Raw genomic sequence first — 20,871 nt, 5'->3', positions numbered from 1 at the left:
TTTTGTACAAACATGCATTTAACAGTTTATCTGTAGCTTATATGAGCCTTTAGCAGTTTGAGTTAGTCATATAAATGTGGATATCTGCCACATTTACAATCTTTTTAGCATCAAAGTCCCTCTTCGTGTGTAGATTTTCACTCCCATCACATTGTAAGTGCATTATAAAGGGATCTTTTAATAGCCAGTATGAATAGGAGGAATTATTATGGCAAGAAAAAACCTGTTTCAGTGTTCAGTTGGGCTCCTGACTAGTTTTAAGACAGACTTGAAAAATTGTGAACCCGTCCTTTAAGAAATCTAACCTAAATTACGAATGAACTGTACTGTATATGTTACGGCAAATTGTTGCAAAAAGACACGTCATTTTCAGTAATTACAGACCTAAATGTAACAATTTGAGTAACTTTTTTAATGTAACTTATACAGTAACTATTTATGTATTATGAGAGCTCTTATTATACATCCATGAACTACATTCACGCCACAGACTAGAGTGACGCCTGGTTGCTTGGCTACCAATCTTCGGTCACGTGACCCACGTCCTGCTAGCTGTCGTCATAGCAGTCCATATTCGTAAACCGACAGCTCTGTCGTGTTGTTATCTTTGTGCTGCTTTAAGTGAACTTTAAACCTATTCAAATGTCGGGCTCCGGGCTCCATATGATCAAGACACGCAGGCACCATCGTATTTTATCAAAGCTGGCGACGTGATCAGAGAAGTTTGCTCAATTTCAAGGTATGAAGTTATCATTTAGCAACCTAGTTAGTTAGCGACATTAACGTTACATTAACGGTAACCCGTGGAGTCGGTTGGCTGATGTCGTAGACAAATGAACGTCTCCTGTTGCTCTGAAGTCTAGACTACATGTGTCAGCAGTAGTACTGCAAACATTTTATTTTGATTTTAAGCGATTGTCAGAATAATTATAGAAGTTTAGCGTTAGTGTCTGGATTTCAAAAAACCCGTACAGAAAAGTCCCATTACCTACATAGTTCCTAAAGGACTTCTTCACAACTGAAACACATTCCCCAGGGAAGTCATAACACATATGGCAACTTAAAGCCTGAATCAGCCAACAAATACTCAGCTGGATGTTACCGCGCTGAAAATAGAGTACATTCACCGGAAGAAATGTCTGAAGGTTAAAGTCTTTTGGGGATTACTCAATGCTGCTGAAACACAAATTATCACAATCTTAAATAAAACCGTCCCGATCAACTGACTTCTGGTACAAATGCAGATATATTGACTCAGCGTTAATAGGTATTATCTGATGTCCACTAACAGGTTCCTACAACTGACCAAGTCCTTGAACAGCTGTCAAAACTGTAGTAACTGATATTAAGTGTTTCTCCTCTGCTTGCTGCATCCTAGGTTTATGTGTCTCTGATGATGGCTATCTGGCAGCCGGTGACCAATCTTAGAGATTATGTAACCCACAATCCTCCAGTGGTGACGTTTTTCGTGTGTATGTTGATTCTGGCTATCTCGTTCATCGGCCTCACTTCTTACAGCTCCACTCACACCCTGCCTAACCCTGACACAACAAAGGTAACGACTCCTTTATCAACATTGTTTTGGAGAATGGAAGATGAAAATTTGGAACTATATAACAACTATACAACAACTATATAACAAATATAAAAATCCCTTTCTGCTATTCAGTGATATGCTATCAGGTTAACTGATCATTCCAGGCAATCCTTATAAGAGAGGACATGTGCGCAAAGGAAGCATAATGTTGCACAGGCTGTGACTGTACATATGCATGCATTTGTGTGTGTGTCCGGTGCAAATCATACGCTTTGTTCTTCCCTTAGGACTGGAACCATCTACTGTCCTCCTTATCACAGTTCCAGCTGTGTGTGAAAGCCAACGTGAGCTCAGCTGAGCTGGCCTCTCCAGCCCCCTTCCCTCTTATGGAGCAGGAAATACATAAAGAGACTTCAGTTAACTCTACAAAGACTCCTTCAGTTAACTCTACAAAGACTCCTTCTGTCACCAGTTTGCGTCTCAGGGTCCCTCTGGTTGTGACTAACAGCTCAAACAGTGGCTCCCTGAAAGACCTTGATCTGCACACCACCTTGAATGCTAGTCAGCTAAATCTTGGAGGTTGGTATTTCAGTGGATTGGTTTTGTTGTGAAATAAAGTAAAGTGTGTATAGCCATACATTCTCACCTATGAGAGATTGTTTCACTCCTCAGGCAATGAGACTGTCAGTGTGACTCTAGACATTCTGTCTGAAAATGATACGGCGTACACCTGCCTCACAATACGTGCCCCAACAGGCCTCCTGCCCATGAGCCCGTGAGTTCATTCACATTATAAAGCTTCCATAATTCAAATCATCAAGTACTTAATTACCTAAAATTAATGTATGTCAACTCATATATTAATTATTTTTGTGTGTTTTTATGTGCACACTGTATACTTTGGTGAAGACGTCCCCCAGAGTGTCCTGCAACTGTGAAAAACATTTCACCCATACATGTGGAAGCAAGCAACAAGCCTACAGCATCGCAAACCTGCTACAGTTTACACTCCAAGAATGACCCTACACTCACAGTCATGTTAACAAGGGTACAGTGTGGCACACATGAACAACACGACCTGCTCAGCTATACTACCTTTTTTCACTGACAGTTTATACTCTATTTTTATTCTTTAGGAGGAACAGAGTCTAGCAGAGCGACATCTTTTGGAAGTCAGTGTGTGTCTGCTTGGAGTTTGTTTCATACTCTGTTTAGCTGTTAGTCTGACACATTCACAGACACGCCGCTACCATTGGAATGGACTGGATCTACAAAATGTAAGTAATTTCTTAAATTACTAACAACGGGCAGTTCTTGACCACTTTGTTTTGTTTTGTTTTTTAATCTCTGACCATTATAACATTTAGTAATTTTGATATGTGTAACCTAGAGGGTGATACCAGTATTTAATAGTACTATACATTGAAAATATTTTACAGCTTATATGCTTTTGAGAATGGTTGTGTTCAATTTCTTCAGTCTTTTTAGCACACCACATCTAGATATTTTAGCATGTTGTGAAATGTGCAGATGGTTAAACCTAACTTGATTACTTATTTTATTTGCAGGAGCCTTTGATCGACCCCTGAATATTTTCATCTACTGAAAAATGAAGAAATCAGACGGTGGTTGAGAAAGAAGAGCAGTGTATATCAGTAATTAAAGTGGGCACCCCGATGATTTTACACATGAAAACTTGTTAACATGTCATGGGGAGCACTACTCAGCCAGTGAAACCAGTTATCTAATATCTGTCGCTCTAGAGGAGGCTGAGAAATGGACCCTGGTGATGTCATCGGGGTTACCTCGGCTTGGGCTTGGAGACTACATATTTATGTAGGATGCAACTATTTTGGAGCTTGACTCATACTAGGGACTAAAAGTCAAGCTATTTCAGCTTCTGCTGCATCAATTCTCACCATTTGAATCCACCTCTCACAAGTCTTCTAACCTTACTAAGTCACTTGAACATCCTTTTATATGAGACTGAAATAATACATGACAAAAAACACTTGAAGTGAAACGTCGTCACAGAGAAATGTGCTCATGATAAAGAAGGAGTACTGTATATTTTTCTAATGGGACCATAGTGTAAAGGGAACAAGTCATCAAATTGTAATGCCCATAGTGTTGCCTGTAGTGTATTCAAGGTTTTATTTGCTTTCTGTCAACCTGCCTTGTCTACTTCATCTTCTTCATTTCCAAAAATTACTACCAATAATATGCAGGACATTAATTTATTGCATTCAGCTATGAGTGAGAGCAATAGCTTTAATATAGTGAGAATGTGAGAATGAGAGTGTTTCGGGTCAAAATAATAATAACAATATTCAAATATTTTTTTAAACTGTCAAAACAGTAGGATAATTATATGCTGTATTCTTTTCAGCAGATGTTTTTATTTTTCCACATTTTACTGGATCCAAGGTATCTTGGTATACCAGGCTTGATTGCCTGTCTGTTTTGTAACATTAAGATTTGCTGTCTTCAAACAACATTTTCCCAGCAATAGCAGGAAGGGAACATTGATGATGAAAAATAAGTACTATGCTGAAACTGTGAATCCATCTCGGGAGTAAAAAAAACTTTACCTGAAGTGTCTTAACCAAGTAATCCATTTCATTTGTGGTTCTGCCAATGCTCGTGTTTTAGCTTGATACAGACATACGCTACTTCTTACAATAAAATGTTTTACAGTAATCACAGTTACTGGTGTCACTCATGAATTACAATTAACTGTTCTTCGGCAAGCTGGAGAAAATTTTAATAAAACAGTTTTTGGACTTGAGGACTCTCAATACAAAGGGTTTGGAGATCTGAATTTTGATTGTGGCTTTAATGTTTGTTTTGGAGGTGTAGACCAGAGATATTTGGTATGTGAGCTTTTTAAGAACAAATTGAATATATAGTACCTTTTCTGTTGATTATTGCATTTTTAGGGATTAATGTAGTTTCCCTATATTCCTAGCTGAAGTTGATTTTTATTATTTTCAGTGCAGTATGGAAATCAACTTGCAAAGACTTGACATTTCCTTTAAATCTCTTACAGTGAACATTATGATTGGAGCTTTCTTTGTCAAAATCCACTTATTGTGCAAAAATTAACAAAAGGGCAGCAGCATTGCCAAAAATTTAAAAGGATTAAAAATTGATTGACAACAAAATTTGGGGTATTGATGTTTTCTGACACTGTTGACATCATTAATAAGATAAGATATAGTTTATTATTCCCTTAGGGCAATTATTTTTAGGATTAGAGTTACTGCATCACAGAACATGTATCTCCCAAATATACTTATATACATACATAGTACACATATACATAGCTTACATCACTCATACAAAAAAACAAAACCACAACAGTACCAATATTAATGGCAAATGTAACAGTACAGCAGGCCTATATTGTCAATGATGAGTTGACTAACGCACAAGAAACTGCTTCCCTTATGTGAGTCAGTGTTTTCAGTAGTACGTGTACTACTGTAACTGTTATGGTCTGAAAAGTACTTTAATTCAATTCAATGAGTCCAAGAAACGTCACACGTCGATGCACCGGTATGTTACCTTGCCTACGTAGCAAGCTCTCTGCTCCAATCATCGTTCAGAACCCTCACATGATGCTTTGCTATTGGCTGGGGATGGAAAAATAGAGGCGGGGTCTCTGCAGACTAGAGAAACCAACGTCGAAGTGGTTGGATGTTTTCGCGGCCTGTCGGACTGTTTCATGCTGGGAACAAGGAAACGTAACGTTACAAAGTGTTTATTTCTCCTCGAGCGAATCCTTACATTAGCGAGAAGCCAATACAAAGTCGCAGTCATATGAAAACGGTCTGCCAAGCCGGTGAAAATTACTTTCAATACGACTAACGTGTGCTGCATGTCTACAACGTGAAGCTAACGTAGCTACCTTTACCTCATAAAACAGTGTAGAAGATGCTAATGTCCGCTAGCTCGCTATGTTAGCCTAACATTAAACGTTAGTAACAGTTGGTGCATAACGTCTGAAACGTTTACACCACACGCTCTTCGCTGAAGATGACTTGGCCTCACTTCACAGACGCTTAGCTAACTTAGACCAGTAGCGGACTTCTGTGTTACAACATAACCGTCAGTGTATTCATAGCCAACTCTGTGCCTAAAGACGCTCTTAAATATTTTGTTAATCCCAAACAGGCCTCCGAGAAACTAGGCTTTTAACAAGCGTGAGTGTTTTACCTTGTGCCCCAGGGCTTGTTTTCAAGCGTCCATGTCAGCTGATGTCAGAGGTGTATCAGTTCGTAGGGCACTGAGGTGGACAAATGCGCAAGACCTGTGATGGTTTTGTCTTTCCTTGTTTTAGGATGAAAGCTCTGGACTAAAGCTCGGTGGGTCAGGAAATAATACAAACAGGAGATCAGGAAGGGAGCGGGAAATCATTGTGAGTGGCCATGGCCTACTCTAGCTACAGCAACCTGAGCAGGGCTCAGCTTACCTTTGAGTATCTGCACACAAACTCGTAAGTACCAACGTGCTGGTGTTCAATATGTGCTTATGAACTTGATACTGCACAAAATTGTGATGAAAGAAGTGAAAGTGAAAGGAGAGGAGAATTTACTTCATTGTGTGACAGCAAACGGTACTTTAATGGTGTGTATTATTTGGGGAATGGAAGATAAATATATATTACATGTATTAAATAAACAATTATTTATGCTGGAGTTATGCTAGTCATTAAAGTTCATGTCAAGAGTGCAAGAAATTTCACATCACAGCTTTTGCTTTATAAGTATATGAGTCAGTGATGTAGTAGATAAATGGATAAATACTTTATTTATCCCAAAGGGAAATTAAAATGCCACAGCAGCCACCCGACGCAAATCAAAATACAAAAACAAAGAGGCAAGAAAGGCAAAAGAAACACATGCAACTAAAGGCTAAATTATTCTGACACAGAGGAGAGGCATTGTGCAATGTAAGGGCAGCTGGCAGGAATGACTTCCTGCAGCGTTCTTTGTTTTACGGCGGAGCTGAAAAAGTCTCTTACTGTAGGTGCTCTGCTGTTTGACCAGCAGGTTATGGAGGGGATGTGACATGTTGTTTAACAGTTTGTGCAGCATCCTCCTTTCCACAACCAGCTCCAGTGTATCCAGAGGGGCCCTCAGCACCAAGCCAGTCTTCCTGATCAGTTTGTTCAGCTTGTTTGTGTCCCTGGCTTTGATGCTACCTGCCCAAGCAGATAGCAGCAAAGAATGTTGCACTTGTCACAACAGACTGGTGGACGATTTGTAACATCTTACTGCACACATTAAAGGACCTAAGCTTCCACAAGAAGTAGAGTCTGCTCTATCTTCCCACATTGCTTTTCCAGTGCAGTCTGTTGTCAAGATGGACTCCATATTTGTATCCCTCTACATCCCCTCCAAGAATGTTGTTTGGACTTTTGACTTTCAAATGTGATGGGATCCTTTAAGCGGTTGTCAGTGCCAATTTTGAAATGTGTCTGACAACACCAAATTTAGTGAAGTCTTGGTGTGCAAAAAAACAGAACAGGGTGAACTTGTGAATAGCTAGAAGTCACACTTGACACGAGTCATATACAGAGTAATGTGGTTTGCAACATTATCTGTCATGGATTTAAAAAAGCAGTAGTAATATTTTCTGTGCACTGCAGTGGGGAAAATGGAACCAAGGTCCTCTTTCATGTTATTTTTACAGAACAAGACAACCCAAACATTTTCTTTTGATGCAGCCTGACTGAACAACTGGGTCCATGTTTGAATGTGTAGTTGTGTTTCTAATCAACACATTTAGAAACTCGGATGACATCAGGCCATGACCTCATTTCCAATATCACATGCAAAGGTCCAAGAAAGATTTAACCACAAGTGTGTAACTGAACCTAGTAGGGTGTGATTCAGTCATTTACCAAGTCATATAGCTGGTTATGTGGGTAGTTTGTAATGGGCGTTTGTCATTATTTTTGACACTTGATTAAATGGTGAAAAATGATGATAAATGATAATTAAATTTAATCCATAAGGTAAATAATTGTTAAATGCAGCCCAGAGAAGAGTATTGAATACTTGTCACTAAGTATAACTTATATTCAGTAGTGACAATTCCTGTCGTTCTTACTGTGTAGTCACAACAAACAGTGACATCATTTTATTATAAAATATTCAAATTGTTTCACTTTTTACATTTGTTCTGCCTTATAGGCTTGTCAGTAAAGCACTTTGAATTGCATGAACATGTATGAAAGGTGTTATACAAATAAAGTTTGATTGATGAGGCTCTAAGTACCATCTGAATGAGGACCCAAACAGATGGTAGTCTAAATATTCTTTGTGAGGATGTGAGACTGAGTTTATATATTGTTCATTGATGATCTATTTTTAAAATCTTTCATTTTACCACTCTGTCTGTTTACATTGAGACATACAGTAGCTGTCATTAGATTTTATTAATATAGAGGTTGTGTAACTGATAAACAACCCCACACACCACATAATAGGGAGTTCAAATCTTGTCAGATCTTGTCCTCTTTCTCTCACCGGTTTGCCCAGTTAACTCAAGTTTAATGTCATTTGATTATTCAGCGTTTTATTGAATGAATGATGTTAATTGTCTGTTTTTAGGACAACTCACGAGTTCTTATTTGGAGCCTTGGCAGAACTTGTGGACAACTCGAGGTACACATGGTGATTTGAAACAAAATTGTGCAGCATGGGAATTGATATTGGCCTGATATCTTTCTTGTATTAAATAGTCTCATGGTTTATTTATATATTTCACAGAGATGCTAACGCCACACGGATAGACATCTACACAGGTACACCTCAGAATAAAACACCCAGATTCACACACTGAAGCATGCACATCTATTTATTGCTCCTAACACTTCTGTCACTTTCCTGCCTTTCTGACAGAGAAAAGGCCAGAGCTGCGGGGCGGCTACATGCTCTGTTTTCTCGATGACGGTATAGGAATGGACCCCAGTAAGTGCTACTTTATCATCAGAGACAAGGCTAATGTTTAGTTCATAATTAAAGATATTTTGTGTGGTTCCATAACGTGTGTCTCTAAGATATTTTCTGCTGATAAATGTGTTATTGTTGTAGAAATATGATGCTGAGCACCTTTTTTTAATAGATGAGGCAACCCATGTCATTCAGTTTGGAAAGTCAAACAAGAGATCACCTGGGTCCACTCAAATCGGCCAATATGGAAATGGACTGAAATCGTAAGATCTTTTCTAAATTCTTGTGTCATTATGACATTACGCAGTTGATACACTTGTGTTTGAACAATTTCACATAATTGAAATGTGTGTGTTTCCACAGGGGCTCTATGCGTATCGGGAAAGACTTCATCTTGTTCACAAAAAAGGGCAACACACTGACTTGCCTTTTCATGTCAAGGACTTTCCACGAAGAGGAGGGACTGGATGAGGTCAGAGCTGTTGAATACAGGGTGTCACGCTATATATAATTTGGACAAAGTGAACAAACTCGCTTTTCATTGAAAACTTTGTAGTTGTGCAAGACACACATAAGCAGTTAAATCTGAAGCCATATCTTTATATCTTGTGGAGAAGACGGCCTCCACTGCTGCATGTATGTTCAACAGACAACGTGTATATCAGGTTGTTGTTTCTAAACTAGATGAGCAAGACATGATGGGAAATGAGTCAGGAGGCTATTTCATTTGATGAGGTTTCGCTTTTCCTTCATATCATGTTCTGCCTCTCCCAGCAATGTAAGCTATAATTAACCGTTGCTGTTATAATGTACTCTGACTACTTTTCTTGATAATTATTTGCTTATTTGTGAGGCTTTATTATAAAGAGAAACACACTTGCTTGGTAATGTGCATTATGTGTGCATGCATTTTTCCTTCCACATGCAGTTACGCTGTCTGGAATCAAGTATATTATAAAACTACTTATGTTGTGACTGTTGAGATGAATCAGGAGTTTTTCCCTCAATACCACTAGTATCATCTACCACAGCTATCTTCTGTGGGACTTAGAGCTACTCAGACATCTCTAAACTTGTATACTTAAGTGTTATGATCCTCTGTCTTCAGGTGATCGTGCCTCTCCCCTCCTGGGACCTGAAGACCAAGGAGCCACTGACCTCTGACCCAGAGAAGTACGCCATAGAGACTGAGCTGATCTTCAAATACTCACCTTTTAAAAATGAACAGCAGTTGATGGAGCAGTTCAACAAAATAGAAAGTAGCAGTGGTGAGTATATGCATGCGTGTCTCAGTGATTAATTTAATACAATTTCATGGTGACTCTTATGTAAAACAGATAATGTGCCATTTTAAATGAAGACCGGCATTTTCTTAAATATATCTTTGTTTTTCCTAAAGCTTTAGTGTTGGGGATATTGATTGTGATGCTTACATTTGTGTTATGTGAAAAGGTACTCTTGTGATTGTCTATAATCTGAAGCTGATGGACAACAGAGAACCAGAGCTGGATGTGGAGACAGATCACCAGGACGTACTGATGGCTGGGACTCCTGCTGAAGGAGTGTGAGTATAGTTGTTTGTTTACAATTTTATCATGGGATCACTGACCCATGGCCAAAAGGAATTATATTTTTCACATCAACTTTGTTATTTGTATGTACCAGACAATTTGACAATGTACCAATGGCTGCACTCCTCTTACAGGAAACCAGAGAGGAGGTCGTTCAGGGCGTACGCTGCTGTTTTGTACATCGACCCACGCATGAGGATTTTCATCCAGGGACATAAAGTCAGGACCAAGAGACTGTCCTGCTGTCTTTATAAACCAAGGTAATATAACAATGCACTGTTTCTGTAACTAATATATTCCAGTGACAAGACTTTCATTGGCAACCTTGTTTCGTTTTTAGGGTTTATAAATACTCATCAACTCGTTTCAAAACACGTGCTGAACAAGAAGTCAAGAAAGCTGATCATCTCGCTAAGATCGGTGAGTCAGTGTTGAACTGGGTTTATTAATTTACGTTTTGCTTGTGACACTCTCATAAGTTGACTCTGACAATTTATGTCATTTATTTCAGCGGAGGAGAAAGCCCGAGAGGCAGAGAGCAAACGGTTGGCCTTGGAGGCCAGATTAGGACAGGACCTGTCAAAAGAGTCACGGGTAAGCTGAAGAGGATCTTCTGGTTGGTTTGTCAGTTGCAAAACTCAACATGTATGTAAACAAGCTTTTAAACCAAAACTGGCATACACTGAATTTTTGTCTAAGAATAATTGTAACCCCTCAACCTTAACCCCACGATAAACTAAGGTTGGGATTAACGTTGAGATGAGAAGGGTCAGTAGTGGGAGCAAACCTGAGCTAACAGTGAGACTATTTCATGATGTAAATGTTAGAGCATCAAAGGCACTATTATCCCCCCAGTGTTTAGGCCTAAGCTGTTTAACAGCCAAAAGATTTCAGTCTAATGATCTAAGACATCTAGAGGAGACTTGAGAGGTTGAAGGATGTGAAATATACAAAGGGGCCAGCCCGTTAAGTGTACTGGAAACCACTGAAGAGAGCTCAGCACTGGCAGCAACATTTTTGACACACTGCGGCATGACAGCAGTTTTTTCTTCATGTTTTTGTCTTCTTCTTTTTTTAAGCCACTTTAAAGCTTGTGATATATTTATATCCCTTTTTAAGTGTTATAATGCCTGTGCTGATGTCTTACTGATGTCCTCCTTCTCTTCTTTCAGGCAATTCTGAGAAAGGTTCAGGATTCAGCCATGATGCATCGACAGGATGCTGACATGAAGAAAAGGATCCTAGAAGCCAAACAGAAGTATGATAGACAAAACCCAATTTATCAGATTTATAGATTTGCAGATATTTAAAGTGATGTTTTTGCTAATGGTTAGATTGATTATTATTTACTCACAAATTTAATTTGAGTCCAATAGGCAGAGCAACAGTGGTCAAAAAGAAAAAGCAAGCTATGAACAAATACTCTGATTGTCTAAATAATTAATGTAGAGGTGAAAACAAAGTCAAAGTTGAACCAGTAAATATTTCTGGATGTTTGCAATGGACAATTTGTGTAATATCCAATACAATTTATGTCCACATGTGACACCCATGTTGTTGAAAAAGGTCATTTGCACAGAGACCATATTTAAGCAAGCAGCCTCAAACCTACAGTTATTGTGCCAGTGATGTCTACAGCAGTAATTTTTCTTGACATGGTGGCTTGCGGTTCATGATCTTTTAAACCGAGGTTCAATTTGTTCTGTTTTTGTCTGTATGTTAAAGGAATAGTACCTTGTGCACTCCAGAAGATGCTCTTTACCTGGCTTTATCTATTTTCCATCAGTCTCCTGTTCTTTCTTCTCCCTCAGAGCATTAAAGGAGCCAAAGGAGCTGAATTTTATATTTGGAGTGAACATTGAACAGAGGGACCTGGATGGGATGTTTGTATACAACTGCTCTCGTCTCATCAAGATGTACGAGAAGACAGGACCCCAGCTGGAGGGAGGCATGTGAGTAATGTGCACACAGATAATGAAAAGTAAGAACGTTTGAATGACTGAGAAAGACGTTTTACAATAATGTGGTTTGTGTGTGTGTGTGTTTTAGGGCCTGTGGGGGTGTGGTTGGAGTAGTGGATGTCCCATATTTAGTTCTAGAGCCTACTCACAACAAACAAGACTTTGCAGATGCTAAGGAGTATCGACATTTACTGAAATCCATGGGGGAACATCTAGCACAGTACTGGAAGGACACTAACATTGGTGAGTTTGTCTGAATTGCCGCCTTCCCCTTTGTTAGTAACACCTGACCTGCACAGTTCAAATAAGAAATACAACCAGGTTAGTGACTGCAGTACTACAGTCAGTGTCATGGTATTAATATAATTCTGCTCCAATTGCTTGAAATGTGAAAGCCCTGCTCAGGTCAGTTAATATCTAGTACGAGACTGTGATAGTATTTTATTTTTCAATTTTTTTTTTTTGCTTTGGGTAGTAACTGAAAGACAGAGATCCTGAGCTTGTTAGATCAGTCGCACTTATGTGCTTGACTTTGGGGAAACTTGTAATTTGCATGGACCACACGCCCACATCAAATTCACTCCCATGGTAGGGCACAGTGCAGGTATCTCAACAGTATGGAAATGCAGCAGTAGCTTTTGCTTATCTTGCCACCATCAACTGTTGATGGCTGAGTTGGGCCGAGGTGTGGCTTCTTCAAATGAAGAGGAGCTGGTTAAAGGCTTCAGTATGATTCAAAGGAAATGGGTCATACAATGTGTCGTTGTCTGACCATGTAAAGACAAAAGTGTTAATAGCTGTTTCAAATTTCCACACTCAAAGTTGTGGTGAAAAGCCTGCGATGACAGCCTCTTCCTGGCTGCATCACAATGCCTCCCTGAGATCTCTTAATGAACTTTTACGGTGAGGATGATGACGCACACTTTCAGACATTGTTTCCTTGAAGGCATTCATGCTGTTGCATTTGGTCATACACACAGAAGTAATGGAAATAGTTGTGAGAAGAATGAAAAAAGAGACAAACCTGCCTACTTTCTTTAGTCGTGTTTGGACTGAAAACATCCCTGCATTAAAACAGTTAAGGGGGCTGCGGTGCTGGGGGCATGTTGTTTAAGGTACCAGGAAGTCCAGTTGGAGTAAGGTATTAATTAGCTTGAAGGCTTATCAGACACCAGAACAGTGCACAACAGTTTGTTATACTCAAAGACAGGATTTTGCAACTCTGGAAATTTATCACAGCAGCCCGCACTTTATCTTTCATCGATTATCTGTTTCAGAAAGCTTTCAGACTCTGTCGAAGCATCCTGAGGCCTTAAGGGGATTTGACCCCAATCTGAACTTCAACCAATTTGATACAGATGGTATCAACAAGTCAGACATCAAGAGAGGGAGAGGCAGTGACAAAGTAATATTAAAGCTAGAGCAGAATTGTAAGTAAATGTGTTGTTGCAGCTGCAGTAAGAAACAAGTAGCAAAGAGTTCAGTTCAAAAATGCCCACTTCAGTCTTTTACTTGCTGTTGTTTACCTTCTCATTCCCTTGAATGACAAAGTATGTCCAAACCTTTGACTGTTACATGATATATTTTATTTTAATAATATTTCTTTATGAAATGCTGAGTATCTGTATGTGTTATGCAGCTCAGAAAGGCATAGTGAAGTTCTGGGATGAGTTTGGATATCTGTCCGCCAGCTGGTCTGCACCTCCGTCATCAGAGTCAAGATACAAGAGACGCCGCGCCATGGAGATACCACTTACCATTCAGTGTGGTTAGTTACAGATACGCACACACACAAAAAATACAGTCACACATACTGTACCTCAACAAACCAACTTATTGCAACAAACTTACACTGACTCTCTGGTCCTGCTTTTCATTTTTAGATAAATGTTTAAAATGGAGAACACTGCCGTTCCAGATGGACGCCGTAGACAAACGCTACCCAGACAGCTGGGTGTGTCTGATGAACCCTGACAGCTCCCAGGACAGGTACACATACATGTGGTTTTATACTTCATGTCTATTAAAAGTGCAAGTCATGCTATGTCATTTAGTTGAATTATTCATGTAGTGTTTCTACATATTATATATTGTATCATTGTCATGTGTCTATTTTGTGTTTTTAGATGTGACGCTCCTGAACAGAGACAGAATTTGCCATGTGGTGTTCTGAAGAAAGACAAACAGTCAGCTGAAGACAAACAGAAAGAGCTGACAGAGAAAATCAAACAGCAACAGGAGAAACTAGAGGCCTTGCAGGTACATCATCTATCTCTCATCTATGTCTCTGTCTCTCTTTGTTTTGTGTACATTAGGACATAATAGATTATATTTGCTTCTCTCAGAAAACCACAACCATCAAATCTGCAGCAGATCTGAAGAAGCTACCACTGGAAGTCAGCATGAAGCCAACAACAGAGAGCTCCTCTCAGGTACAAGCTGAGCTCTACCTCATAGTGAATATATTTCAGGGTCAGTACTCATGTAAAACCGAAAATACTGGTTTCAAGATCAGTTTAATGTAAGGAGTTTTCAGCACAAGTTCTGTTAACTTCCTACCTGCAGTGTATCTAAACTTTTACACTTTTAGTGTTTTCTAATACTTTTAATCTGTAATGTCATTGTTTATATTGATAATATCACTGGAAGTATGAGCAATAACAGTGTTTGTAAATCATTTTGATGTAGTTCAATATAGATGTTTTTCAACTTGATTTTTTTTTTCACTTTTAATAGTCAAAATAAAAGCAGATTCTTTCCCAGATTTAAAAAATAGTATTAAAAATAATGAGTTTTTTATGATCACTAACCTACTCGAAGATGCTCACAACTATGATTCTTTGCAACACCGTCATAAATGCTAGCTGGAGGATGTGAAGCCAAACCTCAAATTGAAAACAGCTAAAACATATTTGAACAAACAGTTTTGTATGTTTTTTTTTAAATAGAGTTTTATTGTGAAAGTGTAATAAAATTATTTGAATGTCAGTAACCTGCTTGACACATTTAATTGTGCCGCAAAAGCAGTTCAGAATAAACAATTAAGTTTTTATTGAACAAACATCATCAACACTGCTGTTGATGATCTTGTTTTTAATTTTCCCACTGAAATGATTCATTTTGTTTCTTCTCCTTTTCCCATGTTGTCGCCATAGGCAACTCGGTCTTCAGAGAGGTCTGTAACACGCCCGCGCTCCCCACCTCTCCCAGCTCACCTCAAAAACGCCCCTAGTGCCCCTCCATCTCGTGCCACTTCTCAGCGCCCCTCCCGGACATCTGCCCCTCCCCCTCCGCCACCCAAAGTCGAGCCATCCAGGTCCAGAGCTGCGGCAAAGCCTCCTCAACCTGCAGCAAAACCTGCACCCAAAGCTACTGCCAAAACACCCCCACCCAGCCGTGGCTCACGGGTAAGTTACAGGTTATAGGGGTATTCTGGTGGTCCCACAAAATACTGTATTAATGGAAGGCTTTGTTGGAGAAAGCTTAACGTCTGTGTCCTTCCATAGACACCTGCCAAAGCATCACCTGCCAAACCAGCAGCTGCTGGACAACGCAAGAGAATAATAGAGCAGGAGGACAGTGAGGAGGAGGAGGAGGAGGAGGAAGAAGAAGAAGAAGAAGAAGAAGAGGAGGAGGAAGAGGAGGAGAGCGAGGAGGAAGAACCACAGACAAAGAAATCTAAGATGGCTGCTGCTGCTAGTAACCGAGGGAAAGTGATAGAAAAGACCCCACCTCCCAAACGTGGCAAGGTGGACGAGGTATGAACACAACACATTTTATTATAAATACATTAATAGCAAGAGCAAAAGGTTTATATAGTATAAAAAACAGTAAACTAGAAGTATAAAATGGAGCATTATCAACTGCACAAACCATCCATGTCTCCATCTTAACGCTTTGAATCAGACTGTGTCTATCAGGCTGGGTGTGTGGCGCATTGTTCAACATGCTGTACAGACTGCTGTGAAGATGTGCGCTGTTTGTTTTTTTTCCGCTGCTTGTTGCCTTTCCTCCTCCAGTACCTCTTGTCTCCCAGCAGGGATTAACTTTCAGGAAATGAGTAAATGAAGAGGAGGCAGGAGTGAACAGAGCTGGTGCAGTTGTTAACTTGCAGCATCATAAATGTCTGCATCCATTACAAATGACATGACAGTCACATGCTTAAATCCAATAGCTTATCTTGGAAACAAGTTTCTCAAATATGTCCTGTTTTTTTATTAGTATCTGTACATGAAATAGCAACTAACATGTAATAACATGCTACTCCATGTGTGCATATACAGGCTGTAACTATCTTTTGCATTTAGAGTGTTTTTATTTATCTGCTATGTTGCTGATCAATGGAGATACTCAGCTGTTTAAAGATTTACTGAACATTAAGACAGTGGCAAAGCTTAATTTAAAAACATTTTTTTAATGTCACTGACGCCCATAAAACTTTCAATTAAACTGCAGTGAGCACTGCTTTATTTGCTTCCTTCAGTATATGAATGGCTTGCAAGATGGTGACACTGAGATCAGTTTCAGACTCATAAAGTGAAGGAAATGAGGAAATGCAGGCACTCCTGGATGACTAAGTAAGATACTGGACCTCAATCAGAGCCCCTCTGCTGTTGACCTTGCAGGTGAACACACATTCCCAGCCTGAGAAGAAAGGAGTTACTACTCCCACACGGCAGACACCAACCTCTCTCCCTAAATCTATTTCTACACAACAGCATGGGGCTAAAGCCAAGGTAGCTTTATTCAGTCCCTCACTCTACCGCCTTCAAATAAAGCTTGGCTGCATCTGCTCTCACAACCTCTAATCATCAAGACAACTTAATCTTTCATCTGATTGTGGTGTTATCCAATCGGGGTTTAGTTTTCAGACTATCTCTAACAATCTCCTCTTGAAACGGAAATAGTCATAATCATTTCTAACGGTTGAGCATGACTTTCTCACCCCAAAACTGTCCACTTCTTTCATTAACATGAATGCAAATCATTTCTGTTAACCTCCTTTTCCTTTCGGTGAAACAATATTTCTCTGACTTTGGTGGTCGTAATGATTGTTGTTTGTTGCAGACACCTGAGAAGGCTCCACAGCAGGAGCCAGAGAACGATGCTAAAAATGCTCAGAAAGGTGAGAGGATGGGCTGGTCTACACTAAAGTGTATCATGCACAGAACCAAAAAAAAGAAAGCTCTAGAAGCTACTAACATGATTACATATTTCAACAGATAAGGGTCTGCTGGTTGAAGTACGTGTCAATAAGGAGTGGTACACAGGAAAAGTCATTGCTGTGGAGGCAAACAAACAGAGCGTTCGCTGGAAAGTGAAGTTTGACTACGTACCTAGATCCACCCCTAAAGACCGATGGTCAGACCTTTATCTGTTTTAATTTATACTGGGCACATTTTGATATTGCTGTTAATTAATATCCTGTACTTGTATGTATGTGTATGTCTGTGAAGGGTGTTTAAGGGTAGTGATGACGTCCGGTTGATGCGTCCGCCATCTCCAATCTCTCAGACACCTGACACCCAGCAGGAGACTGAGAAGGGGCCGGCACCCATGGAGCCAGACACTACTCAACCAGGAACCAGTCGAGAGGTGACGGACAGTCTGGTCACCATGTTGAGGTGAGGTGGAGATGTGTAATTGGTGTTGTTACCCCACACTTTCTAAATTACAAGAGGCAGGGCACATACACATTGTTTCATTTGGTTACTATCAGTGCGCTTAAATTAGAGGTTGACCGATTAATCGGCGCCAATGGGACGTTTTACAAACCATCAGAATCAGTGGAATTTGGCTCCCATCGTGGCCGATGGCTGCGCAGCTTCCATCGGTCACACGGGGACGTACATCACCATTTTGCATGGAGGCTCTATACACAAAGTCAAGGTAATCAGGGTTTTCCCTTCCAGTATAAGACTCAGGCGCAGCGCCTCAAGTGTTTTTCCCCAGTGCCTAAGCCGAATGAACCAAAAAAAACTACACTGAGTCTCTACGTTTTGCTGTCATTTATGGTTGCCTCTGCTCTCTCTGTTTGACACACACACACACACACACACACACACACACACACACACACACACACACACACACAGTCCCTTTACACCTTGCATTAAAATGTCTCGTATCCAGATTGTATCTAGATATGATTTAACCTGATTACATTTACACCTGGTATTAATATGTGTCTTCAGTGTCCACATTGAGATCCAATCGCTCTGACCAGCTCCAACAACCAAACGTTACATCCTCCTCTCTTTTGCACAGACCAAAAAACCAATAAAGGTGGGGAGGGATGGGAATGCTGGCTATCGACTTTTTCCTGCTCCAAACAGTCATTATTATATCAGCCTTTAAAAATCCACTACTGGTCGACCTCTAGTTTAAATGCACTTAAATAAGTCATCTTTCTCCGATAAGAATGTTTCTTAAATGTTCTTAAATGCCCTGTAGAAGCAGATTTTTTGGCTAGGTGTAGATGTAATTGGATTTTTCCATGTGAGCATGTGCATGACAAAGACTTTAGACAGAAAGTTTCTCTGTGACGGCTCAGCGGCAGAATGAAAGGAGAGTTTATTATACATAGTGATTTGTCCTCGTATTTAAAACAGTTCCATCCAAAGTCTGACTAAAACTGAAACTAACAAAGGGGAAGTCTAAATAAGTCTTTTTCCACCTCTGAACATTTGACTTTGAAGTTAAGACTCTGCTAAGGTCGATGGTTTCTGATTACCTGCATAACCTGGTTTCTTGTGTGCATGTAAACGTGTGCTTGTGTTTTCAGGACGATGCTACGTTACTTCTTTCCTCCTGCTTTTCGGATTCCAAAGGATGATGTTAACAGCATGACAGCTGAGGAGTTGGTGGCCTTTCCTTTGGTGAGACAGATCATAGATGATTTAATGTATTGATTCGTCAACCAGAATTGAACCTTAAGTCAAAAGGAAAATGTTGTTTTACATATAAAGTAATAGAATAACAAGAGAACGGAGCTCTGTATCTGTCCAGCAGTATTTCACATTACAATACTTGTCAAATCTGGGCATGTGTTTACCTGTTTTTTACTGTTGTATGTTTTCTTTATCAGAGTAATGAGTGCTGGTGTATTTATCTGATTCTTCCCGTCATTTAGAAAGAGTATTTCCAGCAGTATGAATCAGGTCTCCAGTCATTGTGTAACTCATATCAGAGCCGAGCAGACGCCAGGGCCAAAGCTGTGGAAGAGAAGAGCAACAGCACCGAGGTCAAACTCAAGGAGGCAGACGAGAAGTTACAGAAACTACGAACAAACATTGTAGCACTTCTGCAGAAAGTACAAGAGGTGAGACTGCTTATTGTTTAAATCTGTTCTTTATCGATGGTTGAGGAAACAGAACATAAAATACTATTGTTTGTAAAAATCATGTGAAGTAACATTACTTTTTCACTCTTTTAGGACATTGACATAAACACAGATGACGAGCTTGACGCCTACATAGAGGACCTTCTCACCAAGGGTGATTAAAGAAGACAGAAAAGAGAGAAATCTATAAGAGGGAGGAGGACATGCACATAAACAGACTGGCAGTTTTCATTCCAGCCATGACTTACAGATGGCTCCCCAAGGAAGTTTGATGTGAATATTTGGGGATATTTTCATTGTTGATCCTTCCACCTGTTAAATCAGATTGTCATAAGTTAGATTTTTGTTATTTTGTGCGTTCCAGCATTTAGTCAGCACCAGCATGCTCTTTGATTTTAGTGTTTCTATATCTTTGAGTAGCCGTCTGACCTGTGGTTTTTTTTTTATCCCTTTCATATACCTGCTTTTTATATGTTAATCTATGTTTAAGCCATCATATCCTAATTGACCGGTCAAATAATTTGAATTCGTTTAATACAGTTTCTGCTCCCTTTAAAAAGTCAACTAATGTTTTGACAAACTGGAGGCTACATTTGTTCTTTTCCATTTTGCTCCATCGTCAGGTGAGAATCAGACAAAGTGACTCAAGACTTTGGCTCGATCAGGCTGTGCGCTCCACTGCAGTCTGTGTGTTAACATTAACTTTTATTTTTGTACACTAAAGAAACATCAGTGTTGCCCATTTACCTTCCTCCATCCTGGCCTGCCTTACAAGCAAACCAGGTTAATCTATTACGGTTGGGTGGTGTGCCGCACCCACAAACAAGAACTTTTTACTGGGTTTTATCAGTATGATTACTCCCTTAAATCCCTACTGCATTTAAGCAATGACTGTTCTGTGTTTATTTTTGGAAGAAAAAAAAATCTGAGTTTAATGCAAAAGTTGTGTGTTCATAATTATCTGGTGCCTGTGTCCTTCTTTTTGAACAGATTTTTAACATGTCATGGAAGTGTTTTATTAAACGGTGCATGCTGTAAGTCTTTTTGTTCTGATTAGAACAAAGGATTCTGTATTTTTGACAAATCTTTACTTAGAACAATAAAACTGGTTCCACAACACGTTTGATGCATGTATGTCTGTTATTTTTGTTCATCTGTATATGGTACATTACAAAATATTGGTTAGGGGAAATTTACATTTACATTTTGCATGGAGAGTCTTCAGTAAAATGTTAAAAGCAAGCAACCCATTAAATATTAAATATGAGGCTATTGAAGGGTCAATTCACCAAAATTACAATGTATAGTTTAATGTGACTAGGTTTTGAGCTCTCTTGATTTCTGCCACCATCCCAGTAAAATGAAGGTGACTAGAATTTTGTTTGTGGTGTTTTAAACATTAAAAGTTTATTTAAAATTTTAGATTTTAATGCTGTGATTTCCATTAACATCCAGTGCACTGGAGTGAAAACAGAAATCTGCCAAAACAAACAATTTG

The 20,871-nt window shown here is 39.5% G+C and overlaps 2 protein-coding genes across 6 annotated transcripts; both read left to right on the top strand.

Moving 5' to 3' along the window:
* Positions 1 to 550: 550 nt before the first annotated feature.
* zgc:158398 (uncharacterized protein LOC568894 homolog) lies at positions 551 to 4,237 on the top strand. The gene is made up of 7 exons (XM_067609198.1): positions 551 to 739; positions 1,379 to 1,555; positions 1,825 to 2,116; positions 2,210 to 2,312; positions 2,447 to 2,585; positions 2,674 to 2,814; positions 3,106 to 4,237. The coding sequence occupies exons 2-7, from the start codon at positions 1,394 to 1,396 to the stop codon at positions 3,124 to 3,126; spliced, it is 858 nt and encodes a 285-aa protein (XP_067465299.1). The 5' UTR covers positions 551 to 739; positions 1,379 to 1,393; the 3' UTR covers positions 3,127 to 4,237.
* Positions 4,238 to 5,175: 938 nt separating this feature from the next.
* morc2 (MORC family CW-type zinc finger 2) lies at positions 5,176 to 20,492 on the top strand. 5 transcript variants are annotated; one of them, XM_067609191.1, is made up of 29 exons: positions 5,176 to 5,283; positions 5,880 to 6,035; positions 8,158 to 8,211; positions 8,317 to 8,351; positions 8,449 to 8,517; positions 8,672 to 8,762; positions 8,863 to 8,971; positions 9,608 to 9,767; positions 9,952 to 10,063; positions 10,205 to 10,330; positions 10,411 to 10,490; positions 10,582 to 10,664; positions 11,243 to 11,328; positions 11,882 to 12,022; positions 12,120 to 12,274; positions 13,309 to 13,461; positions 13,671 to 13,799; positions 13,915 to 14,020; positions 14,158 to 14,290; positions 14,377 to 14,463; positions 15,187 to 15,438; positions 15,538 to 15,789; positions 16,657 to 16,767; positions 17,099 to 17,156; positions 17,254 to 17,392; positions 17,488 to 17,655; positions 18,816 to 18,909; positions 19,164 to 19,352; positions 19,467 to 20,492. In XM_067609191.1, exons 2-29 carry the CDS (start codon positions 5,968 to 5,970, stop codon positions 19,533 to 19,535), a joined length of 3,309 nt encoding a protein of 1,102 aa, XP_067465292.1. In that variant the 5' UTR covers positions 5,176 to 5,283; positions 5,880 to 5,967; the 3' UTR covers positions 19,536 to 20,492. The 5 variants fall into 5 exon arrangements, with proteins under 5 accessions (XP_067465292.1, XP_067465293.1, XP_067465291.1 ...); XM_067609192.1 differs by having other exon boundaries at positions 5,204 to 5,381; XM_067609190.1 differs by having other exon boundaries at positions 5,204 to 5,742.
* Positions 20,493 to 20,871: the final 379 nt, after the last annotated feature.

This window comes from Thunnus thynnus, chromosome 2 (assembly GCF_963924715.1).
Source record: "Thunnus thynnus chromosome 2, fThuThy2.1, whole genome shotgun sequence".
NCBI classification, from domain to species: domain Eukaryota; kingdom Metazoa; phylum Chordata; class Actinopteri; order Scombriformes; family Scombridae; genus Thunnus; species Thunnus thynnus.
Note: the sequence above shows the minus strand (reverse complement) of the source record. Positions and strands in the feature narration are given on the sequence as shown.